Source organism: Hyla sarda, chromosome 6, assembly GCF_029499605.1.
Source record: "Hyla sarda isolate aHylSar1 chromosome 6, aHylSar1.hap1, whole genome shotgun sequence".
Taxonomy (NCBI): domain Eukaryota; kingdom Metazoa; phylum Chordata; class Amphibia; order Anura; family Hylidae; genus Hyla; species Hyla sarda.
In genome coordinates this window covers 288,730,373-288,749,069 of record NC_079194.1, presented here as the reverse complement: position 1 = coordinate 288,749,069, position 18,697 = coordinate 288,730,373, and the positions used below count along the sequence as shown (strand labels likewise).

Sequence of the window (18,697 nt, the reverse complement as noted above, 5' to 3'; positions counted from 1 at the left end):
GTATGTTGAGGGATCCGTGCAATAATAAATATAGAAAGTTATACAGTGACCCCTCGACCTACGATGGCCCCGACATACGATAATTTCAACATGCGATGGTCTCTCAGACGCAGCATCAACATACGATGCTTTTGTATGTCGGGGCCATCGCATAAACGGCTATCCGGCAGCGCAGACTGCTTCATCTGCCACCGGATAGCCGTTTACGGTGCCCCGTGTGGTCCGGTGGTGATCACTTACCTGTCCTCGGGGCTCCGGCACATCCTCTTCGGGATCCCCTGCATCGTCGGCGCTCTCCATCGTCGTCATCACGTTGCTGCGCACGCCGTCCCGTCATCCAATAGGAGAGGCGTGCGTAAAACGTGATGGCGGCGACGGAGCGCGCGGATGCTGGGGAAGCAGAGGCCTTTCCAGAGCGTCGGGGACACCTCGGGGACGCGGCGACAGCGATGGACGGCGACATCCAGGGCAGCGGTGACGAGCGGTGACGTCCGGAACGGCGGGGACAGGTGAGTACAACTTCCTCTACCAGTGGTCTTCAACCTGCGGACATCCAGATGTTGCAAAACTACAACACCCAGCATGCCCGGACAGCCGTTGGCTGTCCGGGCATACTGGGTGTTGTAGTTTTGCAACATCTGGAGGTCCGCAGGTTGAAGACCACTGTCCTATACTTTACATTGCACGGATCCCTCAACATACGATGGTTTCAACAAATGATGGTCCGTTTGGAACGGATTACCATCGTATGTTGAGGGACCACTGTACTCGTGTCCCCGCCGCTCCGGACAGTCACTCCTGCCCTGGATTGTCGCTCGCCATCATGTCACCGGGGTGTCCCCGCCGCTCCGGACTGTTACCGCTGCCCTGCATAGTCACTTTCCATCGCCGTCATCACGTCGCTGCGCACGCCGCTCCTATTGGATGATGGGACGGTGTGCGCGCGTCAACATGACGACGACGAAGGAGAGCGACGGCCATGCAGCGGAGCATAAGGAGGATGTTCCGGAACGTCGGGGACAGGTGAGTGACACTCACCGGAGCACACGGGGCACATTAAACGGCTACCCAGCGGTAGCTAAAGCAGTCTGTTCTGCCGGATAGCTGTTTATGTGATGGCCCCGACATATAAAAGCATTGTATGTTGATGCTGCCTCTGAGAGGCCATCATATGTTGAAATGATCATATGTCGGGGCCATCTTAGGTCGGGGGATCACTGTATATGTATATAAAGGGGGAGATTTATCAAAACCCGTCCAGAGGAAAAGTTGCTGAGTTGCCCATAGCAACCAATCAGATCGCTTCTTTCATTTTTAACCAGGCCTCTGCAAAATGAAAGAAGAGATCTGATTGGTTGCTATGGGCAACTGGGCAACTTTTCCTCTGGACAGGTTCTGATAAATTTCCCCCAAAATGTTTGTGACCTGCTGCTTTTCTGTGATGTCCCTTCTTCCAGTCCATACAATGATACGGTTACTTTCTCAGGTAACGCTGCTTCTGTTCGCGCATACTGAGAGGATGAGGTCACAACTCTCCGACTATATATATTAGTTTTACGTGACTGCTCGCGGCTCATAAACATATATTGCACAGTAAATGACTGCTGAAATAAAGGCCAATAAAACCCCCTCCTGCAGAAACGTTTTCTAGACGGGACCCTCAAAAGTTTAATAGGAGATTGGAACGTTACGTGCAGCGGCCCATAGACCGTACTCACAGGCTTCTCTCAGCTTCTCCTTGTCATAGTGCAAAACCTCATAGTCGTGCATGGAAATACGACTGACGCGCAGACGCAATCTGTCCGGGACCGGCTGCTGACTAAACACAAACACGCATGTTAGAGGAATATTTACTGGCATTGATCGTACGTGAACCAATTTAAAGGAGAAAATTAACGTATCCCCTATGCACAGGATAGGGGATAAGTAACTGATCGCGGAGGGTCCGACGTCTCGGGTTCTTTTTTTTGGGTCTTTTCTGTGATCCCATATTGGTGAAAGGACCCGGCAGTCTGTGAGGAGCGCGTGCTGCAGCACGCGCTCCTCACTGAGTGCCGGGTCCGTTCCCGGTAATCGCGGGGGGGCCCCAGCAATCAGACCCCTCGCGATCAGCTACTTATAAGTTAACTTTCGCCGCAGTTCTCCTTTAAGATGTTTCTGGTGCGGAAATTCAAATTCCGGTGTCCGCAAAAAGAATAGACATGTCTATTCCTTCTGCGGAGTCCGCACGGAAATGCAATGTCGTCTATGAGACTGCGCATTTCTGAGCGGTCCTAGTGCCGGCATAATAAAGAAAATATGTGTCTGTTGCGGAATGTCTCCCTCTCACTCCCTAACCTCTAATTCTAACCCCTAATCCTAACCCTTACCCCTAATCCCAACCCGTAATCCTAACCGTAACCCTTAAAAGGGGTATTCCAGGAAAAAACTTTATATATCAATCAACTGGCACCAGAAAGTTAAACAGATTTGTAAATGACTTCTATTAAAAAAAAATCTTAATCCTTCCAATAATTATCAGCTGCTGAAGTTGAGTCGATGTTTTCTGTCTGGCAACAGTGCTCTCTGCTGACATCTCTGCTTGTCTTGGGAACTGCACAGAGTAGAAGAGGTTTGCTATGGGGATTTACTTCTACCCGTGACAGTTCCCGAGACACGTGTCATCAGAGAGCACTTAGACAGAAAAGAACAACTCAACTTCAGCAGCTTATAAATACTGAAAGGATTAAGATTTTTTTAATAGAAGTAATTTACAAATCTGTTTAACTTTCTGGAGCCAGTTGATATTTTTTTTTTTTTAAGTTTTTTTTCCTGGATAACCCCTTTAATCCTAACCCCTATTCTTAACCCTAATCCTAACCCCTAATCCTAACAGCAATCAGCTCTGAGAAGGGCTGAGAGCGCTGAGCTCAGGTCACATTCGGCTACGGGTCACAGTTTTTTTCACTTTACTGGCATGTTCTGCAGGTGCTCGGCTGTAGGTGGAATCTCCGCAAGGAAATTTTTGGTGCCATGATGCCAAGTAATAATACAGTGTAATACGCTTCTTTGTCCCATTTTCATGCACAGGACCCACACCCAGAAGTGCTGTAGTGCAAGTCTTTTTAAATTACTGTTGTCTCCGACCTTTCCCAGCATTCCATGTGGCCATAAACTATATGTCATAAGTCATGTGGTCTTCAGGGGGCGTAGCTATGCTGCAGTGGGAGGGTGGATAGCATGACTTCAGTAAATCCCTCCCACTGCAGCATAGCTACGCTCCCTGAAGACCATGTGAATTAGGACATATTGGGGGAGATTTATCAAAACCTGCCCAGAGGAAAAGTTGCCCAGTTGCCCATAGCAACCAATCAGATCGCTTCTTTCATTTTTAACAAGGCCTCTGCAAAATGAAAGAAGCGATCTGATTGGTTGCTATGGGCAACTGGGCAACTTTTCCTTTGCACAGGTTTTGATAAATCTCCCCCATTGTCTCTGGCCACCGGGGATGCTGGGACAGGTCCGAGACTACAGCACATCCGGGGGTGCTTGAAAACGGGACAACGTGGCGCACGGAGGTAATAGAAGCAAATTACACAGTGTTATAACTGGGCATCATGGGCTCAAAGGCTGAAGTAAAAAATAAACTCCCAGATCATGCTTTAAACCGGTGTTTCCGAGCCAATGTGCCTCCAGCTGTTGCAAAACTACAACTCCCAGCATGCCCGGACAGCCAAAGGCTGTCCAGGCATGCTGGGAGTTGTAGTTTTGCAACAGCTGGAGGCACACTGGTTGGAAAACACAAGAGTTTAACCAAAGATCTGATTCAGAAACAGAGAAGTTATATTAGGGAAGTGAATTATAAGCAATTCCCTAATAGAACCTTGAATGGTTCCGATAGTATAAAGGGGAATATCAAGATGAAATACAGTCTGGGCATATCCCCAATGGACGGTCTTCCATCATACACAAAGGCAATATATATATATATATATATATATATATATATATATATATATATATATATATATATATATAGTTATATATATATATAGTATCTTACTCATTCAGCTGAGGGAGAGAAGTCCGCCGCTTGGTCTTCTGAATAAGGTTCGCTTGGTTGCGCAGACTGATCTTCACCACGGACGGCCCCAACTTGCACGGTTCGCCGTCAACCTGCATCGGAATTGACTTGTACGTCCGTAATAGGACCTCCCGGCACTGGTGCAGGCGTTCTCCGTGTCCTCCAACCTGTAGGGCGGCCTGCAGGTCACATGGAATGGAAAAGTAATGAATGGAGGCATCACAGCGTAAAGCGTATACAATCAGAGAACACAGAAAAGTGTACGCGGTATTCACCTAGTGGGTGTACATACATCAGCACGTACGGCAACATCAAATGCTATGTGAGACCACTTCTCTGATTGTTATATATATATATATATATACACACACACACACAAGGATATCTGAAGATTATATATATATATATATATATATATATATATATATATATACACACGGATATCTAAAAATTATATATATATATATATATATATATATATATATACACACACGCACACACGGATATCTAAAGATTATATATATATATATATATATATACACACACGGATATCTAAAGATTATATATATATATATATACACACGCACACACGGATATCTAAACATTATATATAGGGGAATATGCAAAGCAGCTCATTACATCACCTTATTCAGGTAGTGTTCCCTGGTATCAGCTTAGCTCCTGTTAAGGAATATGGAAAGCTGATCGGGATTTATGCCAAGCCAGACTACTTCCCAAAAGGAAAGTTTCTACCCATCTGCAGACAGCTGTTTCGGGGTTTTTGCCACTCGTCAGTACAGAGCAGGGTGATCTGGTTTGGCTGTGGTAAGAGGCCTGAGAGCAACTAAAGGGGATGAGTATTTATCTCAGGGAGAGATTACCACTCCTGGTATATATATATATATATATATATATATATATATATATATATATATACACATACATACACACACACACACACACACAGGTGAGATTTGAAAAATTAGAATATCGTGCAAAACTTCATTTATCTCAGTACTGGAACTTGTCTGTGGAAGGAAGCATGAAGTGCTCCAAAATCTCCTGGTAGACGGATGCGCTGATCCTGGACTTAATGAAGCGCAGTGACCGACACCAGCAGATGACAGGGCCCCCCAATCATATCATATATCGGGGATTTGTGGTTTTCATGAGCTGTAACCATAATCATCACAATTATGACAAATCACGGCTTGAACTATCTTGCTTTGCATGTAATGAGTCTCTCTCATATATTAGTTTCACCTTTTAAGTTGAATTACTGAAAGAAATTAACTTTGTACGATATTCTAATTTTTCGAATTTCACCTATATATATATATATATATATATATATATATATATATATATATATATATATATAATCTTTAGATATCAGTGTGTGGGTGTCTATATATATCTATCACATACATACAATTTCCATCTATATCTATTGATCCAATATCTATCCATCCATCTATCTCATATCTATCTATCTTATATCTATCTCCTATCTATCTATCTATCTATCTCATATCTATCTATCTATCTATCTATCTATCTCCTATCTCATATCTATCTATCTATCTATCTATCTATCTCCTATCTCATATCTATCTATCTATCTATCTATCTATCTATCTCATATCTATCTATCTATCTATCTCATATCTATCTATCTATCTCATATCTATCTATCTATCTATCTATCTCCTATCTATCTTATATCTATCTCCTATCTATCTTATATCTATCTCCTATCTATCTTATATCTATCTCCTATCTATCTTATATCTATCTCCTATCTATCTATCTATCTCCTATCTATCTATCTATCTCCTATCTATCTATCTATCTATCTATCTCCTATCTATCTATCTATCTATCTATCTATCTCCTATCTATCTATCTATCTATCTATCTCCTATCTATCTATCTATCTATCTATCTATCTATCTATCTATCTCCTATCTCCTATCTATCTATCTATCTATCTCCTATCTATCTATCTATCTCCTATCTATCTATCTATCTCCTATCTATCTATCTCCTATCTATCTATCTCCTATCTATCTATCTATCTATCTCCTATCTATCTATCTATCTATCTATCTCCTATCTATCTATCTATCTCCTATCTATCTATCTATCTCCTATCTATCTATCTATCTATCTCCTATCTATCTCCTATCTATCTATCTATCTATCTATCTCCTATCTATCTATCTATCTCCTATCTATCTATCTATCTCCTATCTATCTATCTATCTCCTATCTATCTATCTATCTCCTATCTATCTATCTATCTCCTATCTATCTATCTATCTATCTATCTATCTATCTATCTCCTATCTATCTATCTATCTATCTCCTATCTATCTATCTATCTCCTATCTATCTATCTATCTCCTATCTATCTATCTATCTCCTATCTATCTATCTATCTCCTATCTATCTATCTATCTATCTCCTATCTATCTATCTATCTCCTATCTATCTATCTATCTATCTCCTATCTATCTATCTCCTATCTATCTATCCATCTCCTATCTATCTATCCATCTCCTATCTATCCATCTCCTATCTATCTATCTATCTATCTATCTATCTATCTCCTATCTCCTATCTATCTATCTATCTATCTCCTATCTATCTATCTATCTCCTATCTATCTATCTATCTCCTATCTATCTATCTATCTATCTCCTATCTATCTATCTCCTATCTATCTATCTATCTCCTATCTATCTATCTATCTCCTATCTATCTATCTATCTCCTATCTATCTCCTATCTCCTATCTATCTATCTATCTATCTCCTATCTATCTATCTATCTCCTATCTATCTATCTATCTCCTATCTATCTATCTATCTATCTATCTCCTATCTATCTATCTATCTATCTATCTCCTATCTATCTATCTATCTATCTCTCTATCTATCTATCTCCTATCTATCTATCTCCTATCTATCTATCTCCTATCTCCTATCTATCTATCTATCTCCTATCTATCTATCTATCTCCTATCTATCTATCTATCTCCTATCTATCTATCTCCTATCTATCTATCTCCTATCTATCTATCTCCTATCTATCTATCTCCTATCTATCTATCTATCTCCTATCTATCTATCTATCTCCTATCTATCTCCTATCTATCTATCTCCTATCTATCTATCTATCTATCTCCTATCTATCTATCTATCTATCTATCTATCTCCTATCTATCTATCTATCTCCTATCTATCTATCTATCTATCTATCTCCTATCTATCTATCTATCTCCTATCTATCTATCTATCTCCTATCTATCTATCTATCTCCTATCTATCTATCTATCTATCTCCTATCTATCTATCTATCTATCTCCTATCTATCTATCTATCTCCTATCTATCTATTTCCTATCTATCTATCCATCTCCTATCTATCTATCTCCTATCTATCCATCTCCTATCTATCTATCTATCTATCTATCTATCCATCTCCTATCTATCTATCTATCTATCTATCTATCTATCTATCTATCTCCTATCTCCTATCTCCTATCTATCTATCTATCTATCTCCTATCTATCTCTCTATCTATCTATCTCCTATCTATCTATCTATCTCCTATCTATCTATCTATCTCCTATCTAACTATCTATCTCCTATCTATCTATCTCCTATCTATCTATCTATCTCCTATCTATCTATCTATCTCCTATCTATCTATCTATCTATCTATCTATCTATCTATCTCCTATCTATCTATCTATCTCCTATCTATCTCCTATCTCCTATCTATCTCCTATCTCCTATCTATCTATCTATCTATCTCCTATCTATCTATCTATCTATCTCCTATCTATCTATCTATCTATCTATCTATCTCCTATCTATCTATCTATCTATCTATCTCCTATCTATCTATCTCATATCTATCTATCTATCTCCTATCTCTCTCTCTATCTCCTATCTCTCTCTCTCTATCTCCTATCTCTCTCTCTCATATCTATCTATCTATCTCCTATCTATCTATCTCCTATCTATCTATCTCCTATCTATCTATCTCCTATCTATCTATCTCCTATCTATCTCATATCTATCTCCTATCTATGTATCTCCTATCTATCTATCTATCTCATATCTATCTATCTATCTCATATCTATCTATCTATCTCATATCTATCTCATATCTATCTCATATCTATCTCTCTATCTCATATCTATCTCTCTCTCATATCTATCTCTCTCTCATATCTATCTCTCTCTCATATCTATCTATCTCATATCTATCTATCTCATATCTATCTATCTCATATCTATCTATCTCATATTTCTCTCTCTCATATCTATCTATCTATCTCATATCACTTGAGAAAGCCAGCGTGAGGCTGGAGAAACGTAGTCTCTCACATCATGGAATAAATTCACCGTTCTTTTGAACTCTACCTGTGGTGTGCTGCTTCTATATTTTTTGTATGCATTGAGGAACCAGTGGACCGAGGTTCAGAATATGCGGGCACCCCAATTTCTTTTTTTCTTGACATTTTTGGAGGTGCTGTTCTTATTGGATATTTATCTCATATCTATCTATCTATCTCATATCTATCTCTCTCTCATATCTCATATCTATCTCATATCTCATATCTATCTCATATCTATCTATCTATCTATCTCATATCTATCTCATATCTATCTCATATCTATCTCATATCTATCTATCTCATATCTATCTATCTCATATCTATCTATCTCATATCTATCTATCTCATATCTATCTCTCTCATATCTATCTATCTCATATCTATCTATCTCATATCTATCTATCTCATATCTATCTATCTCATATCTATCTATCTCATATCTATCTATCTATCTATCTCATATCTATCTATCTCATATCTATCTATCTACAGTGGGGCAAAAAAGTATTTAGTCAGCCACCAATTAAAAAGATGAGAGGCTGTAATTTTCAAATAAATTTGCAAATAAGTTCTTTAAAAATCAGACAATGTGATTTTATGGATTTTTTCTCTCATTCTGTCGCTCATAGTTGAGGTTATAACCTATGATGAACATTATTATCTCATATGTATCTATCTCTCGATCTCCTATCACATACAATGTATGGTAATTTGCACATTCAGTATAACAGCATCACAACTTTATAGCAGTAGTGTATCAGGTCAGGAGATATTACTGCAACAATTCTTCGGAGACTGTTTATACATATATGATAAGATATGGCAGTGTTTCCCAACCAGGGAGCCTCCAGCTGTTGCAAGACTACAACTTCCAGCATGTCCGGACAGCCAGAGGGTGTTCAGGCATGCTGGGTGTTGTAGTTTTGCAACAGCTTGAGGAACACTCAATGGAAAACACTGAGGTGGAGAATATGCTGTCTGGGCATGCTGGGAGTTGTAGTTTTGAAACAACTGGAGGCACCCTGGTTGGGAAACACTGGCATATGGAGTCTGAGCAGCCATTATAGCAATGGAGTCTGTGGCGTCAGAAGACCAAGCAGCCGCATGCAAGGGTTTGAATATAAGAGACAGCCCTGCCACCTAGTGGGAGCTGATTGTAATGACAATAAGGAGAGCTGGAATGTAGTGCCCTGCTGTAACAACACAATGTAGACAGGTTCAAAGCTACTTGTGTGCAGAACCTATATTATAAGCCAGTGATTCCCAACCAGGGTGCCTCCAGCTGTTGCAAAAATACAACTCATATATAGCCAAAAACAAAGAGACCCACAATACTAATATTATTTCAAAAAGTATGACAATCTTTATTAGACAATATAAAACAAACAATTAAAAATAATTAAAAGGCAGAGGATGACCTTAGGCAGGAGACAACAAGCGCCAGTGAACCTGGTATGGGCAATGTAGGTATTCAGTCGAGAGCATATACAATATAAAACGGGCACGGCTGCAAACTCGTAATATAATATAATATAGATATAACATCTAACATACATCAGTATAACATAGGGAGCAGCAATGCAGTATAACAGACATGAATAGGGACCCAAGATAAGTAATACCTAAAGAGACTACCTGTCATATACCCACAAGCCAGGAACACCAAGCACCAACACCCCAACGCACGTTTCGCGTATGGGCATCGTCAGGGGGCGACCCATACGCGAAACGTGCGTTGGGGTGTAGGTGCTTGGTGTTCCTGGCTTGTGGGTATATGACAGGTAGTCTCTTTAGGTATTACTTATCTTGGGTCCCTATTCATGTCTGTTATACTGCATTGCTGCTCCCTATGTTATACTGATGTATGTTAGATGTTATATCTATATTATATTATATTACGAGTTTGCAGCCGTGCCCGTTTTATATTGTATATGCTCTCGACTGAATACCTACATTGCCCATACCAGGTTCACTGGCGCTTGTTGTCTCCTGCCTAAGGTCATCCTCTGCCTTTTAATTATTTTTAATTGTTTGTTTTATATTGTCTAATAAAGATTGTCATACTTTTTGAAATAATATTAGTATTGTGGGTCTTTTTTCTTTTTGGCTATATATTGGTACCCCCGGGACCTACATACGGCGCTTAATGTTTGCAGTGTTGTTGTTTGGCTAAATTAAAAATACAACTCCTAGCATGCCTGGACAGCCGAAATAAAGCAACCAAGAGAAAGGGGGACTGTCACAAGGACATTTACAGTACCAATGATGCCATAGTGAAGCCAATCACTTCTATACATCCGTCATCATGCCTCTGAGGTTCAAAGTCATGGTGCTCACCGGGGTTGCCCCATGGCATAGTGCCAGCACAATACCTATAGAGAAAAACAAAAAATAACCAACAAGCTAAGGTTATTAGACGGTTTCCAGGAATTTAAAGGGGTACTCTTGAGAAAGAAAAACATGTTTTCAAACAAACAGATCTCTAAATTACCTCTATTTAAAAATCTTAATCCTTCCAGTACTTATCAGCTGCTGTATGCGCCAGAGGAAGTTGTGTAGTTCTTTTCAGTCTGACCACAGTGCTCTCTGTTGCCACCTCTGTCCGTGTCAGGAACTGTCCTGAGTAGGAGCCACAAACCCTAAAACAAACCTCTTCTGCTCTGGACAGTTCCTGATACGGACAGAGGTGGCAGCGGAGAGCACGGATTTTAAAGGGAAACTTTGCTACTTTAATATTCCATATGGTTTCGCCAGAGATACCAGAGTAGAATGCATGCAGCACCATGTACAGGGAGAACCGGGGCCCCGATTCTGCAAACTGCAAGGGGAAAAGGGGCTACATCTGACCTCAGGGACCCCCCACAATTTCCAGAACTGAGGCCCCGGCTCTCCCTGTATATGGACAGCATGTTAGCACAGGCTTTATGCATTCTTCATTGGAGTGGCAGACTGTGCTGTACTGCAGACAGGAAATACATTTTAAAGTAGTGGACAACCCCATTAATAATGATGGTTGAACCTTAAAGGGGTACTCCACTGGAAAACATTTCTTTTTACATCAACTGGTGCCAGAAAGTTAAACTGACTTGTAAATTACTTCTATTTAAAAATCTTAATCCTTCCAGTACTTATCAGCTGCTGTATACTACACCGTAAATTATTTTCTTTTTGAATTTCCTTCCTGTCTGACCACAGTGCTCTCTACTGACATCTCTGTCCATGTCAGGAACTGTCCAGAGTAGGTTTAAATCCCCATAGAAAACCTTTCCTGCTCTGGACAGTTCCTGACATGGACAGAGGTGTCAGCAGAGAGCACTGTGGTCAGACAGAAAGGGAATTCAAAAAGAAACAAACGTCCTCTGGAGCATACCAGCAGCTGATAAGTACTGGAAGCATTAAGATTTTTAAATAGAAGTAATTTACAAATCTGTTTAAATTTCTGGCACCAGTTGATTTAAAAAAAAGGTTTTCCAGTGGAGTACCCCTTTAAGGATAGACTTCCAATATCAAATCTGTGAGGGTTTGACTCCTGGCACCCCCATTGTTCATCTGACTAAAGAGGCACTCTATTGAGGACCGTTGCCTCCCCTTTACCAGTTACAGTGTCATACACCTCGTAGAGACTGTGTTGTGTACTCTAGCTCAGTCCAATTTAAGTGAATAAGACTATGCTGCAATACCATGCACTGCCACTAGCAATGGTACGGCGCTGTGCATTGTAAACGATGAAAAGGTCCCTCAATCAGCTGATCAGCAGGGGGGGGGGGGGAGACAATGCTATGGATCGTGTATAAGAAGAACACGGACAATACGACACAGATCCCCAACATGGCCATGTGCATGAGCCGAAACATTAATGTGAACTGAATATAAAGAGATTCCAATAGAAGAACAGGAAAACATTACGACCAGCCGGGTACGTAGCGTCCCCACTCACCGAGGGATGTTTAGAAACACCAAGCATTGTAACTTCAGCTCCTGAATTTTAGCCGTCAGGTCAGTGCCGTCACACTGGAAATACCGAAAAACACGGATGAAGAAAATACATGAGAAATAATTGTCTAAATGGAGCAAATGGGAAAAGGATAAATAATTTCCCTCCACTCAGTATAATTAACATTATAATACAGAACAGAGCGACCTCCATTATTACTACAAGGAAAGTCCGGCATTTACACTAAGAAGAGAACATTTGTTTTGTCTGAAAATTGGTAAATGGGGAACAAAATAGATTTCTGTGAGAACATCCAAGAGATAATTATACAGGAGCATTACATTACTTATCCTGTACTGATCCTGATGTGAGGTCACTGTGTACATACATTACATTACTTATCCTGTACTGATCCTGATGGTGAGGTCACTGTGTACATACATTACATTACTTATCCTGTACTGATCCTGAGTTATATCCTGTATTATACTCCAGAGCTGTACTCACTATTCTGCTGGTGAGGTCACTGTGTACATACATTACATTACTTATCCTGTACTGATCCTGATGTGAGGTCACTGTGTACATACATTACATTACTTATCCTGTACTGATCCTGATGGTGAGGTCACTGTGTACATACATTACATTACTTATCCTGTACTGATCCTGAGTTATATCCTGTATTATACTCCAGAGCTGTACTCACTATTCTGCTGGTGAGGTCACTGTGTACATACATTACATTACTTATCCTGTACTGATCCTGATGGTGAGGTCACTGTGTACATACATTACATTACTTATCCTGTACTGATCCTGAGTTATATCCTGTATTATACCCCAGAGCTGGACTCACTATTCTGCTGGTGAGGTCACTGTGTACATACATTACATTACTTATCATGTACTGATCCTGATGTGAGGTCACTGTGTACATACATTACATTACTTATCCTGAACTGATCCTGATGTGAGGTCACTGTGTACATACATTACATTACTTATCCTGAACTGATCCTGATGTGAGGTCACTGTGTACATACATTACATTACTTATCCTGAACTGATCCTGATGTGAGGTCACTGTGTACATACATTACATTACTTATCATGTACTGATCCTGATGTGAGGTCACTGTGTACATACATTACATTACTTATCCTGAACTGATCCTGATGTGAGGTCACTGTGTACATAGATTACATTACTTATCCTATACTGATCCTGATGTGAGGTCACTGTGTACATACATTACATTACTTATCCTGTACTGATCCTGATGTGAGGTCACTGTGTACATACATTACATTACTTATCCTGAACTGATCCTGATGTGAGGTCACTGTGTACATACATTACATTACTTATCATGTACTGATCCTGATGTGAGGTCACTGTGTACATACATTACATTACTTATCCTGAACTGATCCTGATGTGAGGTCACTGTGTACATAGATTACATTACTTATCCTATACTGATCCTGATGTGAGGTCACTGTGTACATACATTACATTACTTATCCTGTACTGATCCTGATGTGAGGTCACTGTGTACATACATTACATTACTTATCCTGTACTGATCCTGAGTTATATCCTGTATTATTTTGCAGAGCTGTACTCACTATTCTGCTGGTGAGGTCACTGTGTACATACATTACATTACTTATCCTGTACTGATCCTGATGTGAGGTCACTGTGTACATACATTACATTACTTATCCTGTACTGATCCTGAGTTAGATCCTGTATTATTTTGCAGAGCTGTACTCACTATTCTGCTGGTGGGGGTCACTATGTACATACATTATATTACTTATCCTGTACTGATCCTGAGTTATATCCTGTATTATACTCCAGAGCTGTACTCACTATTCTGCTGGTGAGGTCACTGTGTACATACATTACATTACTTATCCTGTACTGATCCTGAGTTATATCCTGTATTATACTCCAGAACTGTACTCACTATTCTGCTGGTGAGGTCACTGTGTACATACATTACATTACTTATCCTGTACTGATCCTGAGTTATATCCTGTATTATACTCCAGAGCTGTACTCACTATTCTGCTGGTTTTTATGTATAACAATATTCAAAGGTTAAACATATACTGTAAAACTAATTTATTTTGCTAGTACGAACACCTCTACCTGGTCCAGTCGCTACATTGTCCTAAATCAATAATAAGTTATGGTCAGGTAACTTACAACAACCCGGATGTGTTTGGCTAAATCTCGGGAGCTGCCGGTCAAGAAGTCTGAGAAGGCGGTCTACATGAGAAGAGGGAATGACAATAAGCACTTGCAAAACACGAATAAGACTATAAACAACAAGAGCGGATAGACTCACCCCAGCATAGAACATCTTATTGCGGAATCGGCTGTTAAATTTCTCAGGGTTAGCCTCTAAAGAAAGGAAAATACACCAAATAGTCACACCACATACTTGGTTATGTAGAATAAAGAAATAACTATATGTAGTAATAAAACACACTGTACAGTATATTGCATATAATATTAAGAGGGAAAGAGGATTATGGCATTCAAAAGAGTTGTCCATTGGGCAATTAATTAAGCGGCTACTCCGCCCCTAAACATCCCCAAAGGATAGGGGATGAGAAGTCTGATCGCGGGGATCTCGGATGCGGCACCCCAGGCGGTCACGTCCCCTCCCATAGACGTGCATTGAGGTGGCGTGGCCGTGACGGCACGAGTGGGGCGTGACCGTGGCGTCACGAGCCTCTGGCACTGCACCCGATGCTCTAAACAAATGCTGGGTGCAGCAGGGAGATCGCAGGGTTCTCCAGCGGCGGGACCCCCACGGTCAGACATCTTATCCACTATGCTTTGGATAGGGGATAAGATGTCTAGGGGCGGAGTACCCCTTTAAGACCCCCATAAACAATAGAGAAAAAAAAATTCTATTGTGTTCGGGGCCTACCGACACCCCCCAGCTGATGTTATTGGGGAAGGGAAAGAGGAGTCTTTCAATGTTGAATTTCAATGCCTGATCCTTTTGTTTTTCCTTTCCCTCCCATCCCAATTGAAATACCATGCATGCTCGGCCTAACCAAGGGTGCGTGTATATGTGGGAACTGGCCATGGTTATCCAGCTATGTTTGTCACAGCTACAGTCTGTATGTAATGGCACCCAGCTGCAACGCCTCTCACCACCTGCTTTCACTACCCTCTCCCTCTCCAAGTCCTGTGCGTATACCCTACATCTGGATTGTGGTCCGCATTCTGTGGCTTTACTACGCGTGCGCCATCAGCAACAGTGAAGAGCGGGGGAAGACCGAGCTTTAGCACCATCACTGTGCACATGTGTGGCGAGTCAACAGAGTAAATGGAGCTGGCCTTGGCAATGCCACTGACAATGGTCAGTAGTCACATATGTCCAGTACTGGTGGTCAGTAGTCACATATGTCCAGTACTGGTGGTCAGTAGTCACATATGTCCAGTACTGGTGGTCAGTAGTCACATATGTCCAGTACTGGTGGTCAGTAGTCACATATGTCCAGTACTGGTGGTCAGTAGTCACATATGTCCAGTACTGGTGGTCAGTAGTCACATATGTCCAGTACTGGTGGTCAGTAGTCACATATGTCCAGTACTGGTAGTCAGTAGTCACATATGCCCAGTACTGGTGGTCAGTAGTCACATATGCCCAGTACTGGTGGTCAGTAGTCACATATGTCCAGTACTGGTGGTCAGTAGTCACATATGCCCAGTACTGGTGGTCAGTAGTCACATATGTCCAGTACTGGTGGTCAGTAGTCACATATGTCCAGTACTGGTGGTCAGTAGTCACATATGTCCAGTACTGGTGGTCAGTAGTCACATATGTCCAGTACTGGCGGTCAGTAGTCACATATGTCCAGTACTGGCGGTCAGTAGTCACATATGTCCAGTACTGGCGGTCAGTAGTCACATATGTCCAGTACAGGCGGTCAGTAGTCACATATGTCCAGTACAGGCGGTCAGTAGTCACATATGTCCAGTACTGGTGGTCAGTAGTCACATATGTCCAGTACAGGCGGTCAGTAGTCACATATGTCCAGTACAGGCGGTCAGTAGTCACATATGTCCAGTACTGGCGGTCAGTAGTCACATATGTCCAGTACTGGCGGTAAGTAGTCACATATGTCCAGTACTGGTGGTCAGTAGTCACATATGTCCAGTACTGGTGGTCAGTAGTCCCATATGTCCAGTACTGGTGGTCAGTAGTCACATATGTCCAGTACTGGTGGTCAGTAGTCACATATGTCCAGTACTGGTGGTCAGTAGTCACATATGTCCAGTACTGGTGGTCAGTAGTCACATATGTCGAGTACTGGTGGTCAGTAGTCCCATATGTCCAGTACTGGTGGTCAGTAGTCACATATGTCCAGTACTGGTGGTCAGTAGTCACATAAGTCCAGTACTGGTGGTCAGTAGTCACATAAGTCCAGTACTGGTGGTCAGTAGTCACATAAGTCCAGTACTGGTGGTCAGTAGTCACATATGGCCAGTACTGGTGGTCAGTAGTCACATATGTCCAGTACTGGTGGTCAGTAGTCACATATGTCCAGTACTGGTGGTCAGTAGTCACATATGCCCAGTACTGGTGGTCAGTAGTCACATATGTCCAGTACTGGTGGTCAGTAGTCACATATGTCCAGTACTGGTGGTCAGTAGTCACATATGTCCAGTACAGGCGGTCAGTAGTCACATATGTCCAGTACTGGTGGTCAGTAGTCACATATGTCCAGTACTGGTGGTCAGTAGTCACATATGTCCAGTACTGGTGGTCAGTAGTCACATATGTCCAGTACTGGTGATCAGTAGTCACATATGTCCAGTACTGGTGGTCAGTAGTCACATATGCCCAGTACTGGTGATCAGTAGTCACATATGTCCAGTACTGGTGGTCAGTAGTCACATATGCCCAGTACTGGTGGTCAGTAGTCACATATGTCCAGTACTGGTGGTCAGTAGTCAGATATGTCCAGTACTGGTGGTCAGTAGTCAGATATGTCCAGTACTGGTGGTCAGTAGTCACATATGTCCAGTACTGGTGGTCAGTAGTCACATATGGCCAGTACTGGTGATCAGTAGTCACATATGCCCAGTACTGGTGATCAGTAGTCACATATGTCCAGTACTGGTGATCAGTAGTCACATATGCCCAGTACTGGTGATCAGTAGTCACATATGTCCAGTACTGGTGATCAGTAGTCACATATGTCCAGTACTGGTGATCAGTAGTCACATATGTCCAGTACTGGTAGTCAGTAGTCACATATGTCCAGTACTGGTGGTCAGTAGTCACATATGCCCAGTACTGGTGGTCAGTAGTCACATACGTCCAACCAGTTTGCTCTAATACTATGCTGTTGAATTATCGCTATTTTTTTAACCCTTAAAATGGGCAAATAAGCAGCAACTTCTTACCTGCACTATGGGGGACTATGTGAGCTTTTGTACATCCTGGAGGCGTTATGGTACCACTAAAAATGTTTTACCACTTTGTAAGCAGTTTACAATTTCCCATAAAACAAGTCGGGTTTCTAGGGAAAACAGCGGTCTGTTATGCAGTAGACAAAAAAAGAGTTGTAGGGCTTTACAAAATAGCTCCCCCCAGTGGTGGAAAGACTGAATTGATGATCTACACACAATTGCAGCATAGTCACATAGTCCTAGACCAGTGTTTCCCAACCAGGGTGCCTCTAGCTGTTGCAAAACTACAACTCCCAGCATGCCCGGACAGCCAAAGGCTGTCCGGGCATGCTGGGAGTTGTAGTTTTGCAACAGCTGGAGGCACCCTGGTTGGGAAACACTGTCCTAGACACATTACCTCTCGACTCGTGGAATTCCAAGGTGACCCGAGCGTCGAATCCCAGGCTGAAGTAGTTATTGAACACATCTAGAGGCAACTGATGGAAAGGAAACAGATTTTACAACCCAATGATATCACTTAAGGATTTATACGCTACTTTTTAAAGGGTTATTCCGGTCAAAAAAAAAGTTTTTTTCATATCAACTGGCTCCAGAAAGTTAAACAGATTTGTAAATTACTTCTATTAAAAAAATTTAAAAAATCTTAATCCTACCAGTACTTATCAGCTGCTGAAGTTGAGTTGTTCTTTTCTGTCTGAAAACCGTGCTCTCTGCTGACACCTCTGTCTGTCTCAGGAACTGTCCAGAGCAGTAGAGGTTTGCTATGGGGATTTGCTCCTACTCTGGACAGTTCCTGAGACAGACAGAGATGTCAGCAGAGAGCACTGTTGTCAGACAGAAAA

General features: G+C 41.5%; 1 protein-coding gene and 1 long non-coding RNA gene across 10 annotated transcripts in view; one reads left to right on the top strand and one right to left on the bottom strand.

The window, feature by feature from the left end:
- Positions 1-18,697, bottom strand: part of DGKZ (diacylglycerol kinase zeta) — a 232,754-nt gene that overhangs the window by 48,181 nt on the left and 165,876 nt on the right. For all 8 annotated transcript variants that reach the window (XM_056527642.1, XM_056527644.1, XM_056527645.1 and 5 more), the window contains 7 exons: positions 18,253-18,331; positions 14,767-14,822; positions 14,625-14,687; positions 12,410-12,483; positions 10,733-10,844; positions 4,043-4,242; positions 1,719-1,819 (listed from right to left, as the gene is read on the bottom strand). In XM_056527642.1, the coding sequence (XP_056383617.1) occupies positions 1,719-1,819; positions 4,043-4,242; positions 10,733-10,844; positions 12,410-12,483; positions 14,625-14,687; positions 14,767-14,822; positions 18,253-18,331 (685 nt within the window). The remainder of the gene's footprint in view (positions 1-1,718; positions 1,820-4,042; positions 4,243-10,732; positions 10,845-12,409; positions 12,484-14,624; positions 14,688-14,766; positions 14,823-18,252; positions 18,332-18,697) is intronic.
- LOC130277212 (uncharacterized) overlaps positions 1-18,697 on the top strand; it is a 133,560-nt gene that overhangs the window by 110,891 nt on the left and 3,972 nt on the right. The gene's annotated exons all lie outside the window — the stretch shown is intronic.